The following is a 26,821-nucleotide window of genomic DNA, read 5'->3' on the forward strand; positions in this document are numbered from 1 at the left end:
GTTATTAATCAGATCCCTGCCTCTCCCCATCTCCCCCAGGGATAATGGTGGGGCCAGGCGAAGGGGCTGTGGGGAAAAGGAGCACATCACGGGGGGGAGCCGTCCGTCCGTCTGACCTCCAAGGGACGCCCCCCCAAGTGTGTCTCGGGGAGATTTAGGACTAGAAGCCACAGGCACGTGGCCTAGACCTCGCCATCTCTCCGACTGGACTCGACGTCCTGGGGTCCCCTCTGCTAGGGATTCTGAGAGTAGCGCAAGCGCTCGCTGACGATAGGCCCTCTTCCTAGTAATGCGCCAAACCTCGCCCATCGGTCGGTGGTACTCACTGAGCGCTTACCGTGTGCAGGGCACTGTACTGAGCGCTTGGGAGAGGACAACGTGCCAGTATGACACAGTCCCTGCCCGCGAGGGAGGAGAAAAGGGAAAAGGTCTTGGCCGGGCACATCTCCTTTCGTACCGCATGGCAACCCGGGATGGTTTTATTAACGATCATTATCATGGTAATAGGATTTGTTAAGCGCTTACTACGCGTCAAGCACTATTCTAAGCGCTGGGGTGGACATAAGATGATCAGATCACACACGGCCCCTGTCCCTCACAGTGCAAGTAGAAGAACAGAGAGTAAATCTCCATTTTACAGATGAGAACCTGAGCCCCAGTGAAGCCGCTTGCCCAGGGTGACACAGGCAAGCGGCAGAGCCGTGATGGGGACCCTTGTCCCCCGACTCCCGAGCTCTTCTCGCTAGGCCGCGCTGCTTCTCACGGGGTTTCTGCTAGTGAAGCCTGAAACTTTTCTTTCGGGGAAGCGAGGTGGGTCCGTTTTGCCCTGATGCGTGAGGGCTTGAGCCCGTGGGCAACCTGGAGCCGCAGCTGGCTGGTTGGCCGATGCGGGGGCTGAATTATTCGGTGATAAATTGGGCTCGCTCTGCTTGGCTTTGGATAATAATAGTAATGTTGGTATTTGTTAAGCGCTTACTATGTGCAGAGCACTGTTCTAAGCGCTGGGGTAGATACAGGATCATCGGGTTGTCCCACGTGAGGCTCACAGTCTTAATCCCCATTTTACAGACGAGGTAACCGAGGCACAGAGAAGTGAAGTGTCTTGCCCACAGTCACCCAGCTGACAAGTGGCAGAGCCGGGATTCAAACCCGATGCGCTAGAGCCGTCTTACAGGGTCGCGGATACTCTTTCAGAGGGCTGTGTTTCTTTCCCCCCAGAAGAGTAAGAGTTTAGGAGCCCGAGGAACTCTAACGACTGGACATCCAGATTAGCGGTGCATCCCCGACGGGGTGCCTGAAGGGTCGAGGGTGTCGGCTGGGCTCGAAACCCCTGGGATTGGGCGGGCCAGCTCTGCGGGCTGCCGGCCTACCGTGCCAGTCGGCCTGTTGGGCTAAAAAGAAAGTTCTCCTCGGGTGGGCTCGTCTTTTCTTCTTCCTTGTGAATTTCCCCTCTCCGTGATTGATCCCGGACGGGCCGCGGGCCTTTACGGCTCGGCCCGGTGGCTAGAGCCCGGGCTCGGGCGTCCGAGGGACCTGGGATCTAACCCCGGCTCCGCCACTTTGCCCGCTGTGCTACCTTGGGCGAGTCACTTAACTGCCCTGTGCCTCAGAGACCTCCCCTGTAAAATGGGGATTAAGACCGCGAGCCCCTTCCCAAGTACTCAGTACAGTGCTCTGCACACAGTAAGCACTCAATAAATACGACTGAATGAGGGAATGACAGGGACTGCGTCCAACCCGATTTCGCTTGGATCCACCCCGGGACTTCCAACGGCGCCCGGCACGTAGTAAGCGCTTAGGAGATACCACAGATTATTATTATTATTTCCAACTCGTGTGTGTTTCTCTCCCTCCGCCTCTCTCTCTCTCTCTCCAGCCCCTGGAAAAGTGGCCGACAAAGTGATCATCGAGAACACTAGAGATTCGACCTTCGTCTTTATGGAAGGCTCCGAGGACGCCTACGTCGGGTACATGACCATCAGGGTGAGCGGCCCGCCCCCTTCCTCTCCCCTCCCGCCCCAACCTCCTCCGGCCCCGGGGCTCGCTGACCTCAAGGCGCGCCTCTCCTTTCAGTTCAACCCCGACGACAAGTCCGCCCAGCACCACAACGCCCATCACTGCCTGGAGATCACCGTCAACTGCAGCCCCATAATAGACCACGGCATCATCCGTAGCACCTGCACGGGTGAGTCGCGTCCCCGGCCCGCCCGGGGCCCGTGGGAGCCGCTCGGCCTCAGTAGGGTGTCGTCCCCCCGACCCTTGGCGGGTCAGCCCGGATTCCCCTTGCGGTTAGAGCCCGCGCCCGGGAGTCGCGAGGCCCTGGGCTCTGCCACCTGTCCGCTGGGCGACCTTGGGCGAGTCCCTCCGCTTCCCCGGGCCTCAGTTCCCTCATCTGGAAAACGGGGATCGACAGGGCGCCCCACGGGGGGCAGCGGCTGGGTCCGACCCGATTACCTCGCGTCTACCCCAGCGCTTAGTAGAGCGCCCGGCACGCGGTAAGCACATCTGACCATGCCGATTGCTATTAGTTGGGTCGGCGGTGTGTGTGAGCGGCCAGGGGGCCTGCCCCACCATCAAGCACTGCAACATCAGCGACTGTGAGAACGTCGGACTCTACATCACCGACCACGCGCAGGTGACGCCGGGGTTCCGATCGGGTCCTCCCCCCGGTTTCGGGCGGCGGGGGCGGCCGGCCGCGGGGAGAGCCCGCCGGGCCCCGGGGCTGACCGGAAGTGGTCCGCGGCAGGGGATATACGAGGACAACGAGATCTCCAACAACGCCCTGGCGGGCATCTGGGTCAAGAACCACGGAAACCCCATCATCCGACGGAATCACATCCACCACGGGCGCGACGTCGGGGTCTTCACGTTCGATCACGGCATGGTGAGTTGGGTCGGGCGGCCTCCTCCCGGCCCTCGGGCCCGGGTTCCTCGCTTGGCGTCGCCCGGCGGCTCCCGGCAGACCCCTGCGGCCCCTCTGCGCTGGGGATCCCGGAAGGCCGGGACCCGTCAGCCCGGGCGGAGGGAAGAGCCGGGGCCTCTCCGGAGCGGGGAGGGGGCCCCACGCTGCCACGGCGGCCAGGGGTCGGACCCCCCGGCTCGAGCTGGGCAGGAGGCCGGCGGGGCCGCCGGGGCTGGGGAGGAGGTGGGCGGCCGTTGACTTTCTCTCCCTTACGAGCAGGAAACCACAAGCAGCTCGGGCCTTTGCGAATAACATGCTCAACTCCGTGGGGGCGGCGTACGTTCGCTCCCTCGCACGCTCTCTTGCCCTTCCTTTCTCCGCCCCTTAGCTTTTAAATCCTAAACCCTTCAGGGAAGGCACCAGAAATAATAATTACTACGGTATTCGTTAAGAACGTATTACGTGCCGGGCCCTCTACTAAGCGCCGGGGTTGGGTACAAGCAAATGGGGTCGGACACGGGCCCCGTCCCCCTTGGGGCTCACAGTCTCAATCCCCATTTTCCAGATGAGGCTGCTGAGGCACAGAGAAGTAAAGTGACTTGCCCCAGGTCACGCTGCGGACGAGTGGCAGAGTCGGGATTAGGAGCCAGGACCTCCTGAGCGCCAGACCCAGGCTCCATCCGCCGCGCCGGGCTGCCCCTCTCACGTTCTGCGTGTCTCTTGGGGTGACGGAAAGGGGTCTCCCAGTGCCGTCGGGGTCCCCGCTTTGTTCACCGGGTGCTGGGCGTCCTAGATACAGACCCTGAATAACCTCGGCACGTCCCGGGGGTCGAGAGAAATTGGACAGGACGGTGGGGGAGTGGAAACTCTTCCACATTCCAAGGGGCTCTTAGCGCCTAGCACACAGTAAGCGCTTAACAGATGCCATGGTTATCATTATTATTTGTACTCAAGATTGCATCCTCGTTCCTGGAAGAGAGGATTAGGGTGCACGAGGTCTTCACTTTCTTAAATGTAAAGAGAGGTTCACGGTTTAAACCGCAAAACCGGTGTCTCTCACTGGTTCCTGGAAATCAGTGAGCCCCACATTCCCTCATCTCCCACCGTTACGGGGCGGATTTAAAGATCGATTTCCAAAACATCCTTCATCGGATTTCCAGTGGGACTCCGAATTCTCTCTGCCTCTGGCCTCCTACCCGCTGTGGCCGGGGTCGGGCTTCGCCTTCCTGGCTTGACGAGTCGTCTCGAAAGCGCGTCGCTCCCGGAGCCGATCCCGACTTGAATATCGGTGCGCCGGGCTCTCCCGGCTACTCTCCCGGGGGAAGCTTTCTGTTCGTTGGGTCTCTTAAGGTGTCCGTTAGGCACTTACTACGTGCCAGGCACCGTACTAAGCGCTGGGGTAGATTCGGGCCACCCATTCCTCCGGGCTGGCTTTGGCTGGACGCAAGCTAGTCGTAGGATGGAAAGCTTGAGCCTACCTTCGCTCAATCGGTGGTAATTATTGAGTGCTTGCTGTGGGCAGAGTATCGGGCTGAAAGCTTGCGAGAGTACGCTAAGGCCTGGGTTCTAATTCCGGCTCCGCCACTTGTCTGCTGTGTGACCTCGGGGAAGTCGCTTCCCTTCTCTGTGCCTCAGTTGCCCCATCTGAAAAATGGGGATTAGGACGGCGAGCCCTTTGTGGGACAGGTGCTGTGTTCAAGACGAATATCTTGTATCTGCCCAGCACTTAGAACAGTGCCTGGCACGTAGTAAGCGCTTAATACCGCGGTTATTATTATTCTACCACGGGCGGAAAGCACGATCCCTGTCCACAAGCTTACAGTCCTTAATTTTGACATTGATTTTCCCTTTTTCCCCATGAATCATCTAGTTAGGTCACATCAACAGGGTGGCTCAAAATAGAAACTGCCCTTTTTAATTGTCTTTATGAGCCCAAGTCTCTATTTGAGGAGCACTTTCAAAAATAAACACGCAGAGAGAACGCATGTTCTCATGCACGGCGTCGGGCTTTTCGCATCTACCTTTCGAGAAAAGCGGCGTGGCCTAATGGAAGGGGCCTGGGAGTCAGAGGACCTGGATCCTAACCCCGGCTTGGCCAGACGCCTGCCGGGTGCCATCTCGGGCGAGTGGCTTGCCTTCGCTGTGCCTCGGGTTCCTCATCTGCGAAATGGGAGTTGAGGCCCTCTTCTCCCCCCTGCTTAGACCGTGAGCTGCCCGTGGGACCCGATTACCTTCCGTCTCCCCCCTCCCGGCTCGATGCGGTGCCCGGAGTAAGCGCTTAATTAACGGCAGTCACGACTCTAAATAATATTATCATCGTTATTAGTAGTGGTCGGGAGGCTCCTCCTCTAGGCCGGTGGAGCCCGAGGGACGGGGTCTCTGCGCTGCTCCGGTTTTTGGTTCTGTTGTCCTCTCCTAAGCGTTTAGAACGGATTTCTCCACGCGGTGCGCGTCCAGTACACACGACCGATCCGAGTGTTTGATTGACTCTGGTTGTCCTGGGGCCTCCAGAGATCGCGTCCCCGCCCACTCTGAGCTGGGGGTGGGGGACGTTGCCGTTGGCCCGGATGTCCCCCAGACAGTTGGGTTTAATCTAGAGAATTGGAGACCTTCCGCTTCAGCCCACTCGCTTTAATCAAGTAACCCCGTCCGTTCCGTTTTCCCGATTAGCTGCGGCGTTAAGCTGGGGAAAAAACAACAAACGTTTCCCTTCCGGAAACGAGAGCGCTTTATCAATAGGTCTCGAGCCCGGAATGATCGAGAGGATTAAGCTGGGATCGGTTGCGGAAGACCTCTCTGTCCTCGAAGCCTTACGGCGGGGACGTCCCGGCCGACGGCTTCCCGCGTTGCTCTTTTCAGGGCTACTTCGAGAGCTGCAACATCCACAGGAACCGAATAGCGGGCTTCGAGGTGAAAGCCTACGCCAACCCCACGGTCGTGCGCTGCGAGATCCACCACGGCCAGACGGGGGGCATCTACGTGCACGAGAAGGGCAGAGGACAGTTCATAGAGAACAAGATCTATGCAAACAACTTTGCAGGCGTATGGATCACCTCCAACAGCGACCCGACAATAAGGTACCCGTGCTGGGCGGCGGGGAGCGGGAGGGAGGGAGAAGGTCCCCGGGAGAAGCCCGAGGCGATTCCGCTGGAGCACGAGCCGTTTGCCCCGGGATTCAACCTGCGCCGGAGTCGCTTCCCGGTCCCGCTGCCGGCCACGGTTTTCCTAGCCCCTTTCACCCCCGCGGTCCGCAGGGTAGCCGTCCTTTGTCCCACCCCGGGATTCACTAGACTAGATTGGGAATATTGGCGCTCTTCCCGACGGTGGCCTCGCCCTCGGGGTGCCAAGGGAAGAGGAGAAGCGGGGCGGGGGTGGTCTGCTTCTAGAGAAATGGCATCTCCGGAAAGCCCCCGAGGTGCAGCCTGTTTCCCTCCGTGCCCGAGCGGCGGCGGGCGGAGGGGGTGGCCGGCTTCCATCGGGCGAGAGCGCCGACGGCCGCTCAGACGCGGCCGGCTTGACCCCCCGGATCGTTCCCCGTGGTATTCGAGGGCGGGGGGGAGATGGGCGATGAATCGAGGAAGGCCTCCTAGAGGAGGTGGGTTTTCAGAGGCCCTTTTGAAAAGGGGGGAGAGCAGGGATCTCCCGGACATCAAGAGGGAGGGAGATCCGGGCGGAAGACGGGAGGACGTGACCTCCGTGGGCGCGAGGGCGAGGCAGCCGGCATTTAGGGGAGGGAAGAAGGCGAGCTGGGCTGTGCTGGGAGAGGAGCCTCGGGCCCCCGGACGCTCATTGGTGTCGTTCCGTGATGTGCGCTGTTTTCCCTTCAGGGGCAATTCCATCTTTAATGGAAATCAAGGAGGAGTTTACATCTTCGGCGACGGGCGAGGCCTCATCGAAGGAAATGATATTTACGGTGAGCTGGAGCCCTTCCCCCTCCCTCCCCCCGCCCCGGGCGGCCTGCTCCAGCCCGACGCAACTCTCGGAGCCCAGGCGGTGTCCGCCGGCCCACCCCCCACCCTCTCCCGGCTTCTCCCGTCACTGACCTCCACGCGCTCCTCCTCGCTCGCTTACCTTCTCTGGGCCCGGGCCCCCTCCCCGACCTCCCGGTCCTCTGGGCCTGCCGAGCCCAGGCTGGACCCGGTGGGCCGTCCCGATTCCCCCGCCGCCGCCCCCCACAAAAAAAAAACCCCGATCCCGCCGTGACGGAGATCTTGAACGCCCCCTTGCCCCCTGCCCAACAGGCAACGCGCTAGCCGGGATTCAGATCAGAACAAACAGCTGCCCCATCGTCCGACACAACAAGATCCACGACGGGCAGCACGGAGGGATTTACGTGGTGAGTCGCTCCGTCCTCCTTCCGGGTCCGACCCGCCACACTCTGGCTCCCCAGAGGACGGGAGCCTCTGGGCTTCCGCCCTCCGGGCTTGGCGGGGGGCAGTGGGTCGGGTTTGATTTGGCCCGGGGATGTTTCTGGACCCCCAGCGAGCCGGACCTCTCCGGCTGGGAGGCGGCTCCTTGCCCTCGCCGTCGCCCTCGCTCACCCGAGGCCCCGTTGGACGGAGCCGAGCGACTCGGCGATGGTCCGGGCGGGTCCTCCCCTCGGGCCCTCCGGGTCGCCGGGCACCGTGGTAGCCGGGCAGTCGGGTCCGGTGGTAATGGAGACACGGGAAGGTACTGACCGGGTGGAGGACGAGAAGGGCCTTGACGGGTGCCCGGCGGGGCTTCGCTTGAGGCCAGCATCCCTCGTCCCTGGGAGCGGGGCGAGTGGCATCTCCCGGGAGCGACGGTAGCTTCGGCCATTCCAGCCGGCTCCCTCCGAGCCACGGCAATCGCTAGGAGGGCCCAGAGGGGGCTCGGCCCCTGAAGTAGCGCAAACAATTAGTCTCGTGTCCGGGTCCGGCCCCTCCTTCCCCCGGCCCCGGGCTCGCCGACCCTTTGAGGGCCCGCGGCCGACGGGCGAGCCGTAGCATCCTCTCGCGGAAACTGGGTGGTCTCTCCCCGCCCCCGGCCGCCTGTCGTCCTCCTTCAGGGGCCTTTTCCGGAGGGGGTCCTCGGCCGCAGTAGGGTGGCCGTCGGTAACGACAGGCTGCACGCTCTCCTGCGCTCCGGGCAGCGGCGCCGCCGCCTCCGAGCCCCCTTCCCGACTCAGTCCGGACCTCCTTGACCGATTCCACACGACGGCTGTCGGGCCTCCGACCCGAGTGGGCCCCCCCTAAGGTCCCGAGTGACCTCCTGGGGTCGGGTTTCCGTCCGAGCGGGCTCGGCCGGCCCCAACGTGACGGGGCCCGTGACTCTTGTTTAGCACGAGAAAGGGCAAGGAGTGATCGAGGAGAACGAAGTCTACAGTAACACTTTGGCTGGGGTTTGGGTGACGACGGGCAGCACCCCGGTTCTGAGGAGAAACCGAATACACAGCGGCAAACAGGTAGGGGGTGGGGTCGGGCGGGCGGCGGGGTCGTCCTCTCCGGCCGGGGCGGGGGGAATTCTCTGGCTCTTCCATTCGTCGTCGTCTTCCGCTCCAGGTTGGGGTCTACTTCTACGACAACGGACACGGCGTGCTGGAGGACAACGATATCTACAATCACATGTACTCGGGGGTTCAGATAAGGTGAAAGACACCTCTCTCCCCCGCGTGGCAACGGGACCCAAGGCCGCCCTTCGGCCTCCGGAGGACGGGACGTCCTCGTAGGAAGGGAGCCCTGGGGTGGGCCCGGCCGGGACGACCCCCCCCCCCCGGGAGCCCAGCTAGCCACGGGCCGCCGCTCCGGGGCTTCAACAGCCCAGGCGGGGTTGAGGGAGGGAGAAGGGAGAGAGCGACTAGGCCCCCCCCTCCATCTTCTCTGTGGGAAAGGGCGATGGGCCGTGCTCCGGGAGACGTTGCGGCTAACGTCCGCTTTGAACGGCCCTCGCCCTTTTCGCCCGCAGGACCGGAAGCAACCCCAAAATTAGGCGCAACAAAATCTGGGGCGGCCAGAACGGAGGGATTCTTGTGTATAATTCCGGTAGGTCCATTCTTCCTTTTCAGGACGGGGGAAGCTTCGTACTCTTCAAGGCGGGGAGGAGGGGAGCGGGTTTAGGCTGGCTTGCCCGCAGTCACCGGGCTCGTTCTCACCCCGCCTCGCTCTGAGGGAGAAACGACCCACAACTGAGGCTTCTCAGTGTGGCCTAATAGAGCCCGCGTGGCAGAAGGGCCTGGGTTCTAATCTCGGCTCCGCCGCTGGTCTGCTGTGTGACCCTGCGCCCGCCACCTCACTTCTCTGGGCCTCAGTGACCCCGTCTGCAAAATGGGGATCGAGACAGCGAGCCCACGTGGGATAGGGACTGTGTCCCAACCTCTTTACTCGGATCCGCCCCAGCGCTTAGTACAGTGCCTGGCACACGGAGAAGCGTGATTTAGGGGAAAGAGTTCTAATCCCGGCTCGGCAGGCGTGTGACTGGGCCAGTCACTTTGCCTCTCTGTGCCTCAGTTACCTCATCTGTAAAGTGGGGATGAAGACTGTGAGCCCCACGTGGGACAACCCGATTACCTTGTATCTGCCCCAGCGCTCGGCACATAGTAAGCGCTTAGCAAAGACTACTGTTAGGTGCTTAACGGACACCGTCGTCATTACTCTTCTCCGTTTTCTTTGCCTAGGTCTAGGATGCATAGAAGACAATGAAATCTTCGATAACGCGATGGCGGGCGTCTGGATCAAAACAGACAGCAACCCCACCCTCAGAAGAAACAAGATCCACGACGGGCGAGATGGCGGCATCTGCATATTTAACGGGGGGCGAGGTAGAGTTCTCCTCTCCGGGGAGGGGGGAGAGTGACGGCCCCCGGCGAGAGAGGGGGACGGGGGGAGCCCTAGTCCTCGCCCGAGCCCACCATCCGGGGGGCGAGTCGTCTAATACGCACCCCCCGACGCACGCCCCTACACCCTCCCCGCCCCCCGCCAGGCCTGACGGGCCCAAGAGTGGCTTGCGTACGGCCCGGGCGGCAAGCGGCCGGGGAATCCGGACCCCTCGGCTGGCCCAGGCCCCAACGGGGGGGCGTCGCGGGGTTCGTTGCAGGGCTTCTGGAAGAGAACGACATCTTCAGGAACGCCCAGGCGGGCGTCCTCATCAGCACCAACAGTCACCCCGTCCTGAGGAAAAACCGGATATTTGATGGGTTCGCCGCAGGTCAGCGGCCCCCCCCCCCCCCCCCCCCCCCCCCCCCCGTTTCCCGTTGCTTTCGGGTCGCTCTGGGGACCGAGGGGAGGGTCGACGCCGCCGGGCGCTCGCTTCCCCCGCCGCCCGCCTCGGACGGCCAAGCCCACCCGGGCCCCCCCCCCGGCCCCGGGAGGGGGCGAGCGACGTCCCGCTGCGAGAGGACTCTCGCGGCTCAGCCCGCCCTTTTTTTTCACTCCAGGGATTGAGATCACAAATCACGCCACCGCAACGCTAGAAGGCAATCAGATCTTTAACAACCGGTTCGGAGGCTTATTTCTAGCGTCGGGCGTGAACGTGACGATGAAAGGTGCGTGGGGGCCGAGGGCCGGGCCCTGCCCCCTTCCCCGTCGTCCTTCCCCGCTGCTGGCTGTGGATGGGAAAAGTTAGGGAGCTCCCCGGCCAGCGGGGCTCTGCCTCCCCTCTTCCCCCTTCATCTTCCTCGCCGCCTCGGGCTATTTATCGCCCTTCGCAGCGTCTTCTGATGACGGTATCGGTTAAGCCCTTACTGCGCGCCGGGCCCCGTCCCACAAGGGGCTCCCGGTCTTAATCCCCCTTTCACAGACAAGGGAAGTGACTCCACCAAGGCCACACGGCAGACGAGTGGCGGAGCCGAGAGTAGAACCCGGGTCCTTCTGACTCCCGGGCCCGGGCTCCATCCACTAGAGCCGCAGGACTCTGCGAGCCGCCGAGGGCGAGAGTCCGAAGGAGGGTTTGGAGAGGCCCGGTGAGGGGTGGGCTAGGCAGCCCCGATCACGAAGGCCCGTGCGCAGGAGGGCTCCCCCCACCAGACTTCCTGGGGCCGCCCTCGGGGACGAGATCCCAGGGCTTAAACTCCAAAGACCGCGGAGGGGGGGGCCGTGAGACCTCCCGGGACCCCCCCCCCCCCCCCCCCCCCCCCCCCCCCCCCCCCCCCGTCTGCATCCCGGGCCCTTTCCTTGCAGATAACAAAATAATGAACAATCAAGATGCCATCGAAAAGGCCGTCAGTCGGGGCCAGTGTCTCTATAAAATCTCCAGTTACACCAGTTACCCCATGCATGACTTTTACAGGTAACGGGGAGGGGGTGGCGGGTGGGCGGGCGGGGCAGGGGGACCGGAGTCCCGGCAGCCCCCCCTCCAACGGTACTTGCCGAGCCCCTCCTCCGCGCCGGGCCCCGTTGTAAGCGCTGGGGTCGATCCCCCTCTGGGCAGAGGGGACCCCGCCGTGGACGAGCCCCGGGGCGTCTTCCTCCCTCCCCTCCTCCCCACCCCCCCCGCAGGTGTCACACCTGCAACACCACAGACCGGAACGCCATATGCGTCAACTGCATCAAGAAGTGCCACCAGGGACACGACGTAGAGTTCATCAGGCACGACAGGTAGGCCCGTCGGGGCGGCCCGCTCCCCCTCTCCTCGACCCCGGTCCCCCCCGGCCGTCGGTGACACGGCCCGTGTCTCCCCCCCCCACCCCCGTCTAGGTTTTTCTGCGACTGCGGAGCCGGGACGCTGTCCAACCCCTGCACGTTAGCCGGCGAACCCACCCACGACACAGACACGCTATACGACTCCGCCCCGCCTATAGAGTCCAATACGTTGCAGCACAACTGAACTCCTTCCCTAAGGAGAGTCCCGCCGTCCTCGACCGACCACCGTTACCTGTCCAGACTCTCTTTTGGAGGAAGATCACCCACACTCGCCCGTTTCTGCAGGAAGAGACCGTCTCCCAACGGATGCGTCAAAAGGCGTCGACACTAGGAAGCTCAACCTACCAAAAAGAAAGTGGCAATATGTTGACTCAGGATAATGGAACTGGGCGTTTTAGCATTACTGTGTAAAAGACTCTGGGAAGGGACAGAAGTGAAGAAAAATAAGCTGCAATTTTGTACAGATACCAACTCCCGACAAGCTGGTGTTTTTACAACTCGCCTTGAACGAACGCGGTCCGATTTGCAGTCTTACCATTCAGTAGACAGAGCAGCAGTTGTTTGCTGCCTTTATGGACATGGGTACCGATTTGCTTTTGTAACATGGTAAAAAAAAAAAAAAAAATGTGAGCTAGCACTTCTGCATTTCTTTTGATTTTTTTTTTAACATGTATTCGGATTGAGAAATATGATTTTAATGCTTTAATCTCATGTAGTTTGTTTTTAATTTCGAGCAGAAATCTTTATTGTACTTGAACGTGTCCCGTTTCGTTAGCGCACCTAGACTCGCTGTACCTGTACTCATGTCCCAGTATGTACGTACGTTCTTTCTATGAAAGAGAAAACACTAATCTTAAATTATATCCAGCAATGTTTCTGGTATCCTTTAAGAACGTTAGGCTTCTCTCCTGCCCCAGCCAGCGATCGAGACCTCCCGTGGCCCCCCCCCCCCCCCCCCCCCCCCCGCCCCCCCCGGCCCCCGACTCCCCCAGTAGAAAGTGAGTGTTTTAACGAGACTTACGAGGAAGGAATGCACTGTAAAAACAAAAGTATTCTGGGGATTACCCCCCCCCCCCCCCCTCGACAGGTAAAATTTGGTAAACAGACTTACGATGTTTTCACGTCCGCTTCAGAAAGTCTCCTCAAAACAGTCCCGGATTTTTACTCTGTTCATAGTTTTTTTTTGAACAGTCTAGACTTTACTTACAGAACCGTGGGAAGTTCGACCGATTTCCCGCTCTGACGCAGCTGAGACAAGTATATCTACAGCCCTATACAGTTTCATAGCTTTTGTTTCGGTTTTCGTTTTTTTTTTTTCCCTTTTTTTTCCATTTATGTGTATTGGTGACCGTGGGTAATCAAACAGCCTGAAAGTGTATGCATGTACCATAACATCTAGACTTAATATATTGTGGAGTATTCAATAACCATTATGTAGAGGGTAGGTAAGAATTAAAAGGGTTTAATTTCCTAGGAAAGAAAATGGAAAAAAATGGTCATTTTTAAAAAATAAAGTTTATTAGATCATAACGTTGTCTGACTACCCCCTTTGTCGGAAGTCACCCCGCCTCCTCCCGTGGCTCACGGCTCCTCCGCCGGGCTGAGCAACTCGCGGAGAGTCCGGGAGTCGGCTGAATTCTCGGCGATCAGACAGACCTCCCTTAAAAAAAAAAAGACAGACACTCCAGAGACGGAGGAGGAGAGCTTTACACCCGAGAGCCCTTCCCCGCCCGCGGGGTTTGGTGGGGGGCGCGGGTCCCCGACTCACCGGAACAGCCGCAGGGCCTGGATCAGCCTCTCGAACTCCCTGGCCTTCTTGTGGCCCTTCCGGATGACCTCCTCGGGGATGTGGGCCAGCCGCGCGGCGTTGAAGCCGTAGCTCTTGGGGCAGGCCCCTCGCACGAACTTGTACAGGAAAGTGATGGTTTCCTGGCTCGGGTCTTCGCATTCGTTCTCCACCATGCAGGCCTGCCGCCACACAACGGGTCGGCCCCTCAGCGCTCCCGCCCGGGAATCGGCGGGAGCTGGAGGGCCCGGCCGCGCTCCTAACCGATCCGCGCTATCTACCCGGCACTTAGTTCGATGACGACGACGGCGCTTGTTAAACGCCTACTCTGCGCCGGGCACTGTTCTACGCGCTGGGGTAGATACAAGATCCAGGGCTTTGGGATCCAATCCCTGACCCATCTAGGACCCACACCCTTCGTCCCCATCTTACAGACGACAGGGGCCCAGAGAAGTGACTCGCTCACACGGCGGACGCGGGGCCGGAACGAGAACCCTCGTCTCTTCACCTCCCTCACGCAGAGCACTGTACTAAGCGGTCGGGAGAGGATGGTTCGACAGAATCGGCGGATGCGCTCCCTGCCCGTTAAGGGTCTTGGGAGAGTCAGAAGACCCGATCCCCATCTCGGCAGAGGTCGTCCCCACCCCCGGGGGGGCCTCCGGGGGGGGAGGAGGGGGCGAGCGCCGCCTACCATGTGTCCCAGCCGCACTGCCCCGCTGTGGGAATAATCCTCCACCAAGGAGTGGTAGTGCGTCGAAAACAGAGTGCGGCACCTGATGTTTTCCGAGAGTTCCCTCACCACCGCGTGGGCGATGGCCGTCCCGTCGAACGTCGCGGTGCCCCTCCCTGCCGGGCGGAGAGGAGAGGGGCTGGGGGTGAAACGCGGGGGTCCGGGCCCGAGGGGTGGCGGCCCCCACCCGCGCCCCTCTCCGGAGTCTTACCGAGCTCGTCCACCAGCACCAGGGAGTGGGAGGTGGCGTGCTGCAGGATGCTGGCCGTCTCGCTCAGCTCAACGAAGAACGTGCTTTCACCTAGGGACACCCCCAAGACGACGTGCCCTCAGGCTCCGGCGGCTCTCCCCCTCGGGTCCCTACGCCGCGCTAAGGGGGCGGCGGCGAGGCCGCGAGGGCCGCCGGACCGTCGAACGAGGGCGGGAGGCGAATCCACGAACCGCTCCCCTTTCGGTGTGGCCGCTGCCCGCCCTTCTGTCGTCACGGCGGGCGGGCGCACCAGCCAGACGGGTAAGGAATCCCAGTGACTCCCGCTTTGCACACCCTTCTCTCTCTCACCCCCGGCAGCCACAGCTAACGAGAACACTGAGACCAGGCCGTTCTCTGGGCTAAAGAACACCCAAGTCTGGTTTGGGGAGAGGCCGCTTCCGGCCCGTCGCCCTCTCTCATTCCCTCCGGAAGTCGGCAGGAGCCCCCCGGAGATGGGGGGGAGGGGACAGGATGGGCCGGCTTGAGGCCGCGACCCCCGGCGGAAACGAGCCATCCCACCGGCCCGCCGTCCTCGTGGCCCTCTCCGCTGGTCTGCCGCGCCTCAGGGGCCAAAAATGGGAGATGGGACGCGGGAGGCCGGGGGTTCCTGACTCCCCGGGCCCGGCCCGGGGCGAGTCCGGGGGGGACGGAGGTGGGTGCGAGCCGGAGGGCGGAGGAATGAGAAAGTGTCATCAGCGGGCTAAACGGTAGCCGGCTCAGCCCACCGGTAGCATCCGATTGAGCCCCATAGTGGGGCGAGAAGAAACCTGCCCGGCAGGACCCGATGATCCGCTGCCCGCACCGTCGGAGGAGCGGGACGACTGAATGGCGTACAATCAGGCGGGGTGGGTGGGCCGCCGCCCCGGGCCGACTCAGAGCCACTGGACACCGGGTCCCACGAGGTGGGCAAGGGACCGCCCACCCGCTCCCTCCGAGGCTCCCCGTCCGGGCCCGAAAGGGCCGGAGGGGCAGACGGAAGGCGGGCGCTCACCGGACATGATGCGGTCAGAGGCGCCCAGCCTAGTGAAGACCCGGTCGACGGGAGTGAGCCTGCAGGACTCGGCGGGGACGTAGCAGCCCAGCTGGGCCAGGATGACCAGGAGGCCCGCCTGCAAAGGAAGGGCGGCGCTCTCTACCGCACGCGCACAGGCGGACGGCGCCCTGCCCTCGGCCCCGCCCCCACCGCGGCCTGCGTGGAAGTCCTTTAGAGGGGCGGGGCGGTCGTTTCCTGGGCCCCCCGCCCTCCCCATCCATCACAGACCCCGCGCTCGCTCCGAACCAACGGACACCGAGAAGGTCTCCGCTGCCCCGGCCGGGGGAATCCACCACGGGCCCCCCCCCCGCGGGCGCCGAAGCCGGGAGGCAGAACGGAGGGGACTCACCTGTCTCATGAGGGTGGACTTGCCGCCCATGTTCGGGCCCGTGACGAGCACGCACAGGGCCTCGCCGCCGCCAGCTCCCGCCTCTTCCTCGCAGCCGATCACGATGTCGTTCGGGATGAAGTCGTCCCCGAAGAAGGTCTTGGAGACGCAGGGGTGGCGAGACCCTCTCAGCTCCAGGACCGGGGGGGCGTCGTCCCGGTGAGGTAAGATGACGGGGCGGCACATGGGGCCGTCCCCGCCCCGGCTGTAGTTGGCCAGGCAGAGCAGGACGTCTAGGAGCGGGACGCAGAGACAGAGAGAGAAAGGGCGAGGGGGACGGACGTCGGCTAGCCGCCTCCAACTTGCCCCAGAGTGGGGCATCTGTGCCCGGGGGTCACGGGCAAAGGGACGGGGGATCCCGAGCCGGGGCCAGGCCGCTTTGGGCAGGTGCCGGTCCCGAGGAACCTGCCTAATTCTCGCCCATGCGTTGTTTCCCAGTGCTCGGTACAGTGCTCGGCACCCGGCGAGTAGCTAAGAAACAAATCCCGCTGTCGCTCCTAAGGAGCCTCTACGTAAAGTCTGAGGGTCTCGAGCAGGCTTGCTGTCCACTACTGCTGTCTTCTCCCGGACCCCCGCGGCCCTCCCCGCCAGCTCTGGCTCTACGTGAGCGGCAGCGGTGGGGCGGAGGGAGGGGCAGAGGCGGCGGCCCACCCAACGCCCTCGGACCCCCGACCGGCCAGTCGGGCCTGGACCCGCCCCCGGGGCTGCGGTTTCTGGTCCTCAATCACGCGACTCTGGGGAGGGGGGGATACCCACATCTGAGGCCCAGGGAGTTGGGGGAGACCACACGGAGCACCCCCGCCCCTGCCCGGAAGTAACCGAAGCAAAAGAGTCGCTCTCGGGGCGCCCCCACCCCTCGAGAGAGTGGCCGTGGACGGGACACATCTGGTGCCTCTGTCGTCCTCTCGGGCTCGTTGCCCGTAACCGCCCAACTCCCCGTGAGCACCCATCAGAGCTCCCAGGGTGCCCCGCTGCAGGGCGGGCTCGCAGGCCGTCTCAGAACTCCCTTCCCCCGGCAGAGGCCCCCAGGCCCCCCGTTCTCCCGCTCCCCAAATCCCCCACTCCTCCGGTTTGGAAGTCCCTCGCCCTTCCCCTCCACGAGGGCAGCGCCCTCCCCGTCATCGACGCCGTCCCGAAATCCCCCGGTGCCTCCGCTTCTCTTCTCTCCCCGAGCCACGGCCCGGGCGGCGGCCCGGGCGGCCCGGCCCGCCGGGCTCCCCGAACTCGCCGCCGCTCGGGGCGCTTGGACCCGCTCTGCCCCCGCCATCCACCCGCTAACGATCCCGGGGTCTATCGAGAGCGTCAGCTCCTCAAGGGCGGGGATCGTGGCCACGGGGGCCGGCTCTTCGCACTGAGGGCGGGGCGGGGAGGGGTGGGGATTTCGGGGAGCCCGCCCGGGAGCCGAGCGGGAAGGGACGGGCTCCTGAGACGGGGGCCCTCTCCGCCCCACCTGTCCCCTCTGGGGCCTCGTCGGTCGGGGGGCGGTGGGGAAAGGGCCCGGCCTCGCCCCCGGCGGGGACCCGCCGCCCCGGGGTCCTCACCCAGCACGGCGCAGCACTCGACGGCGGCCCGCCAGTCTCGGTGGTTGAGGTCGAAGTTGTAGAAGAGGCGACGCATGCAGTCCTTGAGGGCCGCGTCCCTCCGCTCCTCGGCGCCGGCCAGCTCGGCCAGCCGCCTCTCGATGGCCTTGGTCCAGTAGCGCCTGACGCCCTTCTTGGTGGACTTGAGCTCGTAGTCCCCGGGCAGGTCGCGGGCGGCCAGGCTCTCGGGCACCTCCAGCTGGTAGCGGTTCTTGCCGCCCCCCCAGTAGACCAGGGCCTTGCAGCCCAGGGCCCGGCGCTGCTCCTCCAGGTAGTCGTTGAGGCCGTCCTCGGCGGCCCGGATGGCGTCCCGGGCCCGGTCGTAGTCCGGGTCGAAGCCCTCCTTGGGGGTGATGACCCCGGTCCTGCGGGCCTTCTGGTGGTCGAAGGCCGCGTCCCAGCGCTTCAGCTCCGCCGTCAGGTCGGGGAAGCGGCCGCCGGGGGGGTCGGCCGTCCGCACCGTGACCGCCCGGCGCAGGGTCTCGGACCGGAAGCCGCCGGCCGCGGCCCCCAGGGCCCCGGCCGCCTCGCCCGCCACCCTGAAGCCCTCCAGGGCCGAGAGGAAGTCGACGATCTTCTTCTTGCTGTACGTGGTCTCCTCGTACATGACGGCCCGGCTGTCCGGGTGGCTCTGGCTCTTGAGCGGGGAGCCGATGCTGTGGATCTTGCTCAGCAGCCGCTCCAGGTCCGGGAGCTTGCGGAGCAGCTCGCCGGCCTCGGCCGCGCGGTCGGGCACGGCGGCCAGGTCGGCCACGGCGGCCAGGCGGTCCTCGATGGAGGCCGGGTGGCAGAGCGGAGCGCACAGCCAGCGCTTCAGGAGGCGCCGGCCGAAGGGGGTGCGGCACGAGTCCAGCCGCTGCAGGAGGCTCCCCTCGGCCGAGCCGTCCGTGCCGTTCCGGAGGACCTCCAGGTTGCTCAGCGTCACGGCGTCCAGCACCACGCGCCGGTCCGGCCGGACCCCCTCGGCCGCCGCCGGCCCCGCGGCCCGGTCCACGGGCACGAACGCCTCGAAGTCGGCCATGGACAGCAGCTCCTGGTCGATGAGGCACTTCTTGAGGTAGAAGACGCAGCCGCCCAGGGCCGACAGGGCCAGCTCGCCGCTCTCGGCCGGCGTCAGCCCCAGCGAGTCGGTCTCGGCCGTCATGGCCCGGAGGGCCGGGGGCAGCGGGGCCCCCTCGAAGTAGCCCTCCTCCTGGAGCGTCTTCAGGGTCCTGGCCGCGTCCCAGAACTGCGAGCCCGGGGCCAGGCCCTCCTGCAGGGCGGAGGCCAGGGAGCCCTGCAGGACGTGCCGGCTCTCGGCCGACAGGTTGCCCCGCTCGAACAGGACCTGCACGGGGGCGTGGTGGGCCACCAGGGTCCGGAAGCGGGAGCAGTGCCGGTCGTCCGCGAACTGGCCCACGTGGAACCTGCCCACCGACGTGTCGACGAAGCAGACCCCGAAGGCCCGCGGGGAGCCCCCCCCGGCCGCCTCGGCGGCCCCTTCCTTCTCGCGGACGCTGAGGAGGTAGCGGTTGTGGCTCTCGGAGGGGCTGCCGTCCAGCACGCTGTAGGTCTGCGTCCCCTTGGTGATGACCCTGCAGATCTCCCGCCGGACCACCCTGTCGAACTTGGACACGTGGCCGGCCCGCCGGCAGCGGGCCTCCATCATCTCGGGGGTCTCCGTCTGCTCCACGCGCGCCACCTTGTAGCCCTTCTGCACCAGGACGTCGGAGTAGCGGCCGAAGGAGATCTCGGGGAAGCCCGAGTGAGCCCAGCCGCCCTTCATGAAGACCAGCCCCAGCTCCGCCACCCCGGTGACGGCGTCCATGTGGTACAGCTCGTAGAACTTGCCCACCTTGTAGAAGATGACCAGGTCGAAGTTCTCGGCCTTCAGCTGCCACCAGCGCCGCATGCCCGGCGTGCAGGTGTTCAGGAAGTCCTCGGGCACGTGCACGGTGGTGGCGTCGTAGGCGGGGTCCTCGGGCCTCCGCCGGCAGGCGTCCCTGCGCCGGCCCTCCTGGAGCCACGGCAGGGTCTCGTGGTACCAGGGGGCGGGGCCGTCGCCGGCGGCGGCCGGGGGCTCGGCGCTCTGCGGGCCGGCGCAGAAGGCCCTCAGCGCCTCCCTGGTCTCGGAGGCCACGCCGGCGGCCCGCCCCGGGGCCTGGGGGGGCTCGCCCCCGCCGCTCTTCCCCTTGCCCGTCGACGCCCGCTTGCGCTTGGGCGCGGCGGCCCTGGCGGGGCCGTCGGCGTCCGGCTCGGAGGAGGAGGAGGAGGAGGCCTCGCCGTCGCTCTCGTCCACCCCGCTGCTGGCCTCGTCGTCGTCGTCGCTGCTGGCCGCCTCCCCGCCGTCCGGCTGGAAGTCCGCGTCCGAGCTCCCGTGTTCGCTCTCCGAGTCGGACACCACCCGGCGCTTCTTGAGCCGGCCGGCGGCGGCGGCGGCCCCCCGCGTGGCCCGCTGCCTCCGCGGCCTCACTTCCTCCTCCTCGCTCTCCCGCTCTCCGTTGTCCTCGGGAGCCGAGGCCCCGCTCGCCTGCGGGCGGGGGAGAGGAGCAGAAGCGGTCAGGAAGCAGCCAGGCGCTGCACGGTCCGGCCCGGCCGCGAAGCCGGAGCTGGGGGAGGTGCCCGCCGCCCACGACCCGGCGCTGGCACTCTCGTGCAGGCTCCAACACGGTCAGCTCATCGGGGGCGGGAACGCATCTCCCCCACTAGACTGTGAGCATGTGGTGTGCAGGAAAGCCCCTCTCTCTTATTACGCTGGACTCTCCCAAGCGCCTAGTACAGTGCCTTGCACCCAGTAAAGGCTCAGTAAATACGGCTGAATGAACGAACGTCCATCGACTCTTTCCGCCGGACTCTCGCAAGCGCTCAGTAAGCGCTCACACAGTAAGCGCTCGGTACGGGCCGTCGACCGACTGACCGCAGGGGCGGCTGGCACCGCTGCCTTCTGCCTGGGGACAGAGGTCACGACCCGCGGGGTTTAGGGAGACCAAAGGGGCCCTCTCCCAGCCCGATGGCAAAGGAGATGCGGTCAGTCACAGCCTTCCCTCCTATTCGTTCCATCGTATCTATTGAGCGCTCGCTGTGGGCACAGCACTGTACTAAGCGCTGGGGAGAGTACACTTATAACAGACACATTCCTGCCCACGACAAGTTAACAGTCTAGAGGAGACTTCCACTCCACTTCTCTGCTTTATATACGCGTGTACGTCTCTCACCCAGACACGCACGCGCAAACACTCTCTCTGACGACCCCGCTGTACCTCTGCCTCCTCTTCGTCCTCTTCCTCCTCCTCCTCCTCCGCCTCAGAGGGTTCGTCACATACAGCCAACGAAAGCCGCTCGCTCTTGTCTTTCCGGAGGGCGTCGTCGGCCAGTCTCATCCCTCTTTGGATCTCGGGCTTGGCGCTGAAGAACACCCCTCCCTTCTGGGCTTCCTTACACGAGGAACCTGGGGCAGAGAAACGTTGAGAACGGCGCCGGAGGGAGTCCACCCGGCTACCAGCCCTCCCGGGAACGCCCACCCTCCTGAAGTCGGCCGAACCGGGAATCCCCTCGGAACAACTAGGTTCATGATTTCCCGGAAGGCACCCACCCAGCCAAATCCGGAGGGGCCGCTCAAAATGCCAATGGCCAAGCCCGGGCCGCTGCCCAACCAGCTGGATTTCATCGTGATGGACGAAGGGGAAACCCGCCAATTCTTGGCAACGACTTCGCCCGTCAGTCCCCCCCCTTCACTTCTCTGAGCCTCAGCTCCCTCATCTGTAAAATGGGCGCTGAGACTGTGAGTCGCCTGTGGGACAGGGACTTTGTCCCACCTGATTAGCTTGTACCTACCCCAGCACTCGCAGTAACGCTTGACACAGAGTGAGCCTTTAACGAACACCACCCTTATTGTTATCCATTTTTCCATTCTGTCCTATCCGTAATTATTTTCTGTTTGCCTCCCTGTGAGTCCGTAGGCCCCATGAGAGCCAAGATCGGGCGGTCTCTTTCTCCCCCTGCCATGCCCCGCCGGTGATTCTTCTCCCCAGCGCTCAGTACAGTGTTCCGCAGGCAGTCGGCGCGGTGGCAGTCGGCCCTTACCCGTATACGGCTTCAGAAGCCTCTTGCTGACCCATCCCCTGGTGGGCCGGTCGTCCAAGAACTGCACGTGGACCCGGAGGGCTTTGCCCTCCCCTCTGAGGAAGGTTCCGTCGGTAGGGTGGTCGTACACCAGGCAGGGCCACCAAGGGTAGCCCTCCATCTTGGCCCAGACCAGGTCCCCCGGAGAGAAGTCACAAGAGTTGCTGCGGAAGTCAAGGGAGGGGGTCGCGTGAACCTCAGGAACCGACCCGAAGCGACGCTCTCTCCAGCCCGGTCCGCCCGAGGAGCTTCCGGTGGGGTCCGAGGGGTTCCGCTCCCCGCCCACCCCGATGAGGTGACCGGCGTCCATCTCAAGTGCCCGCTCACCCCCCCCCGGGCCAAAGCCACAGCTGGGGGACGCCTCAGATGGCGACATCGTCTCCCCCCCCCAGCCCCCAACCATACACACGAGCTGCCGGTCAGCGTCCCTCGGCCTCCGAGCCACCGGCACACATCCCGCCACCTCCGCGCTGCCCTTGGGCCGCTCGCAGGCGCCAGAACCCGGGGCCCGAGAGACGGCCAACACGTGCCACGGGCACAACGGGCCTGCGGATGAGCCCGCGTTTCGGGGGCGAGAACGTCCGAAGGGAAGTTTAAATGGGAGACTGGAAAGATTCCAAAGAGGAATTCAGAGGACACGTTATCACCATCATTAACGGGACGTATTAAGCACTTCCTATGTGCAGAGAACCGTACTAAGCACTTGGGAGAGAAAAATACGCGAGCCGGCAGATACATTTCCTGCCCACAACCAGCTTGGAGGGGGAAGCGTTAATGCAAATGATTTATATGGTATAATTTAAAGAAATGCCTGCTTCATGGCCTTGGGTGAGCCACTTCACTTCTCTGTGTAGCAGTTTCTTCATCTGTAAAACGGGGACTGCATACATCTTCTCCATCTCACCTTAAGCGTGTGAGCCTCATGTGGGACAGAGACCTTATCCAATCTGATTACCCTGTATCTACCCCAGGGCTGGAACATGGTCTAAGTGCTTAACAAATATCACCACTATTATTATTATTAGGAAACAGGTACCCAGGGCCTGCCAGAGGCTTACCCCTGGGGCAAAAACTAAGTACCTACTGCAGTTCCCAGAGCCAACATATTAGCCGTAAATGGGGGGGTTGGGGAGCGTGGGCAGGGGAGGGGAGGAGGAAGCAAAGGCGCCTTCACCCCCAGCACAATCTGACCCCCGGTTTCTCCGCCTGACGAGAGCAGCGTCCGTTTTTCACCCTCTGAACTCAGCCCCGACCCGACGGCTACCCCAGGAATCCAAGCGCTCATCCCATCCTGCCTTGATTACGGAATCAGCCTCCTCGCTGACCTCCCTGCCTCCCGTCTCTCCCCACTCCAGTTCATACTTCCCTCCGCTCCCCGGCTCGTTTTTCTACAAAAACGTTCAGTCCACATCTCCCCGCTCCTCAAGAACCTCCAGCGGTTGCCCATCCACCATCAGTGAGAAACTCCTCACCGTCGGCTTTAAAGCCCTCGATCCCCTCGGCCCCTCCTACCACAACCCGGCCCACACACTTTGCTCCTCACAGCCGACAATTCCTCCCCGCCTTCAATTCCTTACTGAAGGCCCGTCTCCTCCAGGAGGCCCTCCCTGACTAAACCCTCCTCTCCTCCCACTTCCTTTCCCAATCCCCCCCAGCCCCCCCGCCCCGGCACTTTGATCGATATCTGTAATTTCTCTACCCGTGTCTGCCTCCCCCTCTTAGTGTCAGCAGGGACTGGGTCTGTTTATTGTATATTGTACCCTCCTCGGCGCTTTATGCTCTGCACAAAGTAAGCACTCAATAAATACGACTCTCTGACAGTTTCCCCCTTCCCAGATCTAAGGAGGTTGTCGGTCTGCAGAAGCACGCCCACCTGGCAAGGGCCCCTCTGCAGGAACTGGGATCTCCAGACCCGGGTGGGTGTGGGGAGAAAAAGTCACTTTATACAGCAGGCGGGTGCAAGTCGCAACTTGGGCGGCTTTTTAGCTTTAAACCCCGGGGCTGGGGCCGGGCCGTGCGGGAGACAAGCAGCCTGTCTTGGTGCTAAAACCACCGGCCCGGGGTTCCAATCCCGGCTACGGCCACCGGCCTGCTGGGCAACCTGGGGCAGGTCGCTTCGCTTCTCTGGGCCTGCGTCCCGCTCCCTCAAGAGGGGATTCAGTCTCCGTGAGCCCTATGGGATCCGACCTGAATCTCTTGTACCTGCTCCAACGCTTAGATTAATGCTGGCACACAGAAACTCCCTAAATACCACGATCTTTACCGCTGTGTGAGCTTGTTGGGGACGGGGATGTGCCTCCGTCTGTTGTTGTACCGTACTCTCCTAAGCGCTTAGTACAGTGCTCCATAAAAACAATTGAATAAATTCCTTCCATTCTTAAATGTCGCTAAGCAGAAGGGGGCGAGGGGGGAGAGCAGAGACGTCCGCCCCCAGGGCTTGGGTCCCGTCCTGACCCTAGAGAATATAGCTTAGTGGAAAGAGCCTGGGTTTGGGAGTCCGAGGTCGTGGGTTCTAATCCCGCCTCCGCCCCTTGTGGGCTCTGTGACCTCGGGCGAGTCACTTCACTTCTCTGGGCCTCAGTTCCCTCATCTGTAAAAATAGGGATTAAAAAATGTGAGCCCCACGTGGGACCATCCGATGACCCTGTATCTACCCCAGCGCTTGGAACAGTGCTCAGCGCGTAGTAAGCGCTTAACAAATACCATTATTATTATTATTATTTTTATGCTGTGTCGTTGTGTCCCTCTGCCCCCCAGCCAGGGCAGCCTCACCCTCCGTCCTGAGGGTGCCAATCACATGCACCGGATGCTTACTGCGTGCCGAGCACTGTACTGAGCGCTGGGGAGAGAACAGTAAAACTAAAAACACACAGTCGCTGCCCCCAACGAGGAGACCGTGTAGAGGGGGGACGGCGAGGCTGCACGCAGCTCCCCCCAGCCCTCTGCTCCCCCAGACCCGTTTCCTCAACATCCTCATTCTCCCACCTTCCCTAACTTCCCGCCTCCACCGCTCGTCAGTGACTGTGGGCAAGTCACTTCACTTCTCTGTGCCTCAGTGACCTCATCTGGAAAATGGGGATGAACCCTGGGACAACCTGATGACCCTGTCTCCACCCCGGCGCTTAGAACAGTGCTCTGCACATGGTAAGCACTTAGCAGATACCAACATTATTATTCTCCATCCCCCCAACTCCCCCTGCCCCACCTCCGCAAGTCACTTCACTTCTCGGTGCCTCAATTACCTCATCTGCAAAATGGGGATGAAGACGACGGTGAGCCTCACGTGGGACAACCTGATGACCCTCTATCTACCCCGGCGCTTAGAACAGTGCTTTACACATAGTAAGCGCTTAACGAATGCCAACACTATTATTATGACCCTATATCCCCTCCGGTGCTTAGAACAGTGCTCTGCACATAGTAAGCACTTACCAAGTACCAACATTATTATTATGACCCTATATTCCCCACAGCGCTTAAAAAAGTATTCTGCACATGGTAAGCACTTAACAAATACCAACCTGATGACCCTGTATCCCCCCCAGCGCCTAGAACAGTGCTCTGCACATGGTAAGCACTTAATACCATTATTATTATTATTCCCCCCAGCGCTTAGAACAGTGCTCTGCACATGGTAAGCACTTAATACCATTATTATTATTATCCCCCCAGCGCTTAGAACAGTGCTCTGCACATGGTAAGCACTTAATACCATTATTATTATTATCCCCCCAGCGCTTAGAACAGTGCTCTGCACATGGTAAGCACTTAATACCATTATTATTATCCCCCCAGCGCTTAGAACAGTGCTCTGCACATAGTAAGCACTTAATACCATTATTATTATTATTATTACTATCCCCCTAGTGCTTAGAACAGCACTCTGCACATAGTAAGCGTTTAATACCAACGTTATTATTATTATTATTATTATCCCCCCAGCACTTAGGGCAGTGCTCTGCACATAGTAAGCCCTTAATACCAATATTACTATTATCCCCCCCAACGCTTAGAACAGTGCTCTGTACATAGTAAGCGCTTAATACCAACATTATTATTATTATTGTTATTATTATCCCCTCAGCGCTTAGAACAAGGTTCTCCACATACTAACCGCTTAATACCAACATTATTATTATTATCCCCCCAGCACTTAGGGCAGTGCTCTGCACATAACAGGCGCTTAATACCAACATTATTATTATTACAATTCCCCCAATGCTTAGCACAGTGCTCTGCACATAGTAAGCGTGTAATACCAACATTATTATTATCCCCCCAACGCTTAGCACAGTGCTCTGCCCATAGTAAGCGCTTAATACCAACATTGCTATTATTATCCCCCCAGCGCTTAGCACAGTGCTCTGCCCATAGTAAGCGCTTAATACCACCATTATTATTATTCCCCCAACGCTTAGCACAGTGCTGTGCACACAGTAAGCGCTTAATACCAACATTATTATTATTATTATTATCCCCCTAGCACTTAGCACAGTGCTCTGCCCATAGTAAGTGCCTAATACCATTATTATTATTATTCCCCCAACGCTTAGCACAGTGCTGTGCACACAGTAAGCGCTTAATACCAACATTATTATTATTATGGCCCCAACGCTTAGCACAGTGCTCTGCCCATAGTAAGCGCTTAATACCAACATTATTATTATTATTATCGCCCCAACGCTTAGCACAGTGCTCTGCCCATAGTAAGCGCTTAATACCAACGTTATTATTATTATTACCCCCCCCAGCGCTTAGCACAGTGCTCTGCACACAGTAAGCGCTTACCAAATAGCACCAGGATGATGAGGAGGAGGCGGGGGTGTCACCTGTGAGTGGCGGGCGCTGCGCTAAGCCCTGCGCTGGGCGCTGCGCCGTCCCGCTCCCTGCCCCGGCGGGCGGGCGGGGCCGGTCCTCCGTTGTGGGGGCGGGGCCTGCGGCCGCCCGCCGGGGCCTGGGTTCGAGTCGGGGTCTGGGTTCGAGTCGGGGCCTGGGTTCGAGTCTGCGCCCGGGTTGGGGCCGCCGCCGCCGCCGTCTTGGGGGATTTGGAGAAGAAGCTGAGCAGGGAGCTCTGGCGCGACATGGCGGCCGGGTGGGTGGGTGGGTGGGCGGACGGACTCCGACGCCCCCCGTCAGCCGCTTCCCCTCAGGCCCCTCGAGACGCGCGCGCCCTGCCTCCCCTCAGGCCTCCCGCGCGCCGCTGGCGGGAAACCTCGGGGGGCGGGGCCTCCGCCGGAAACCGCCCCCGCTCGGCCAATCGCCGCCCGCCGCCCGCTCGCGCGCCCGCCGCCCCACCGCGCACGCGCCGCCCGGGCCCACCGCCCCGAGGAGACGGGGGGGAGGCGACCCGCGCCCCCTGGCGGCCGCGCCCCGGAACCGCCCTTCTCCCCCCTCGGCCCTCCCTTTCCTCTTCCGGATTTCATCCTCATGGGCTTTACTAGAATAATAATGTTG

The 26,821-nt window shown here is 62.2% G+C and overlaps 2 protein-coding genes across 3 annotated transcripts in view; one reads left to right on the forward strand and one right to left on the reverse strand.

Annotated features, from left to right (window-relative positions):
- Window positions 1-12,362, forward strand: part of FBXO11 (F-box protein 11) — an 87,942-nt gene extending 75,580 nt beyond the window's left edge. Inside the window, exons 8-23 of the mRNA XM_029071468.2 lie at window positions 1,877-1,983; window positions 2,074-2,185; window positions 2,529-2,635; window positions 2,747-2,884; window positions 5,762-5,979; window positions 6,730-6,815; window positions 7,144-7,238; window positions 8,205-8,327; window positions 8,425-8,510; window positions 8,828-8,904; window positions 9,537-9,680; window positions 9,956-10,066; window positions 10,296-10,403; window positions 11,038-11,146; window positions 11,356-11,454; window positions 11,554-12,362. Coding sequence (XP_028927301.1) covers window positions 1,877-1,983; window positions 2,074-2,185; window positions 2,529-2,635; window positions 2,747-2,884; window positions 5,762-5,979; window positions 6,730-6,815; window positions 7,144-7,238; window positions 8,205-8,327; window positions 8,425-8,510; window positions 8,828-8,904; window positions 9,537-9,680; window positions 9,956-10,066; window positions 10,296-10,403; window positions 11,038-11,146; window positions 11,356-11,454; window positions 11,554-11,683 — 1,850 coding nt within the window. The 3' untranslated portion in view covers window positions 11,684-12,362. The remainder of the gene's footprint in view (window positions 1-1,876; window positions 1,984-2,073; window positions 2,186-2,528; window positions 2,636-2,746; window positions 2,885-5,761; window positions 5,980-6,729; window positions 6,816-7,143; window positions 7,239-8,204; window positions 8,328-8,424; window positions 8,511-8,827; window positions 8,905-9,536; window positions 9,681-9,955; window positions 10,067-10,295; window positions 10,404-11,037; window positions 11,147-11,355; window positions 11,455-11,553) is intronic.
- Window positions 12,363-12,994: 632 nt separating this feature from the next.
- MSH6 (mutS homolog 6) lies at window positions 12,995-26,483 on the reverse strand. 2 transcript variants are annotated; one of them, XM_039913115.1, is made up of 10 exons: window positions 26,197-26,483; window positions 21,329-21,531; window positions 20,506-20,693; window positions 17,228-19,775; window positions 15,648-15,919; window positions 15,257-15,374; window positions 14,227-14,316; window positions 14,059-14,131; window positions 13,268-13,467; window positions 12,995-13,159 (listed from the first exon to the last, which is right to left on the reverse strand). In XM_039913115.1, exons 1-9 carry the CDS (start codon window positions 26,448-26,450, stop codon window positions 13,290-13,292), a joined length of 3,924 nt encoding a protein of 1,307 aa, XP_039769049.1. In that variant the 5' UTR covers window positions 26,451-26,483; the 3' UTR covers window positions 12,995-13,159; window positions 13,268-13,289. The 2 variants fall into 2 exon arrangements, with proteins under 2 accessions (XP_039769049.1, XP_028927300.1); XM_029071467.2 differs by having other exon boundaries at window positions 13,977-14,131; window positions 26,197-26,481.
- Window positions 26,484-26,821: the final 338 nt, after the last annotated feature.

This window comes from Ornithorhynchus anatinus, chromosome 9, assembly GCF_004115215.2.
Source record: "Ornithorhynchus anatinus isolate Pmale09 chromosome 9, mOrnAna1.pri.v4, whole genome shotgun sequence".
Classification (NCBI taxonomy): Eukaryota; Metazoa; Chordata; class Mammalia; order Monotremata; family Ornithorhynchidae; genus Ornithorhynchus; species Ornithorhynchus anatinus.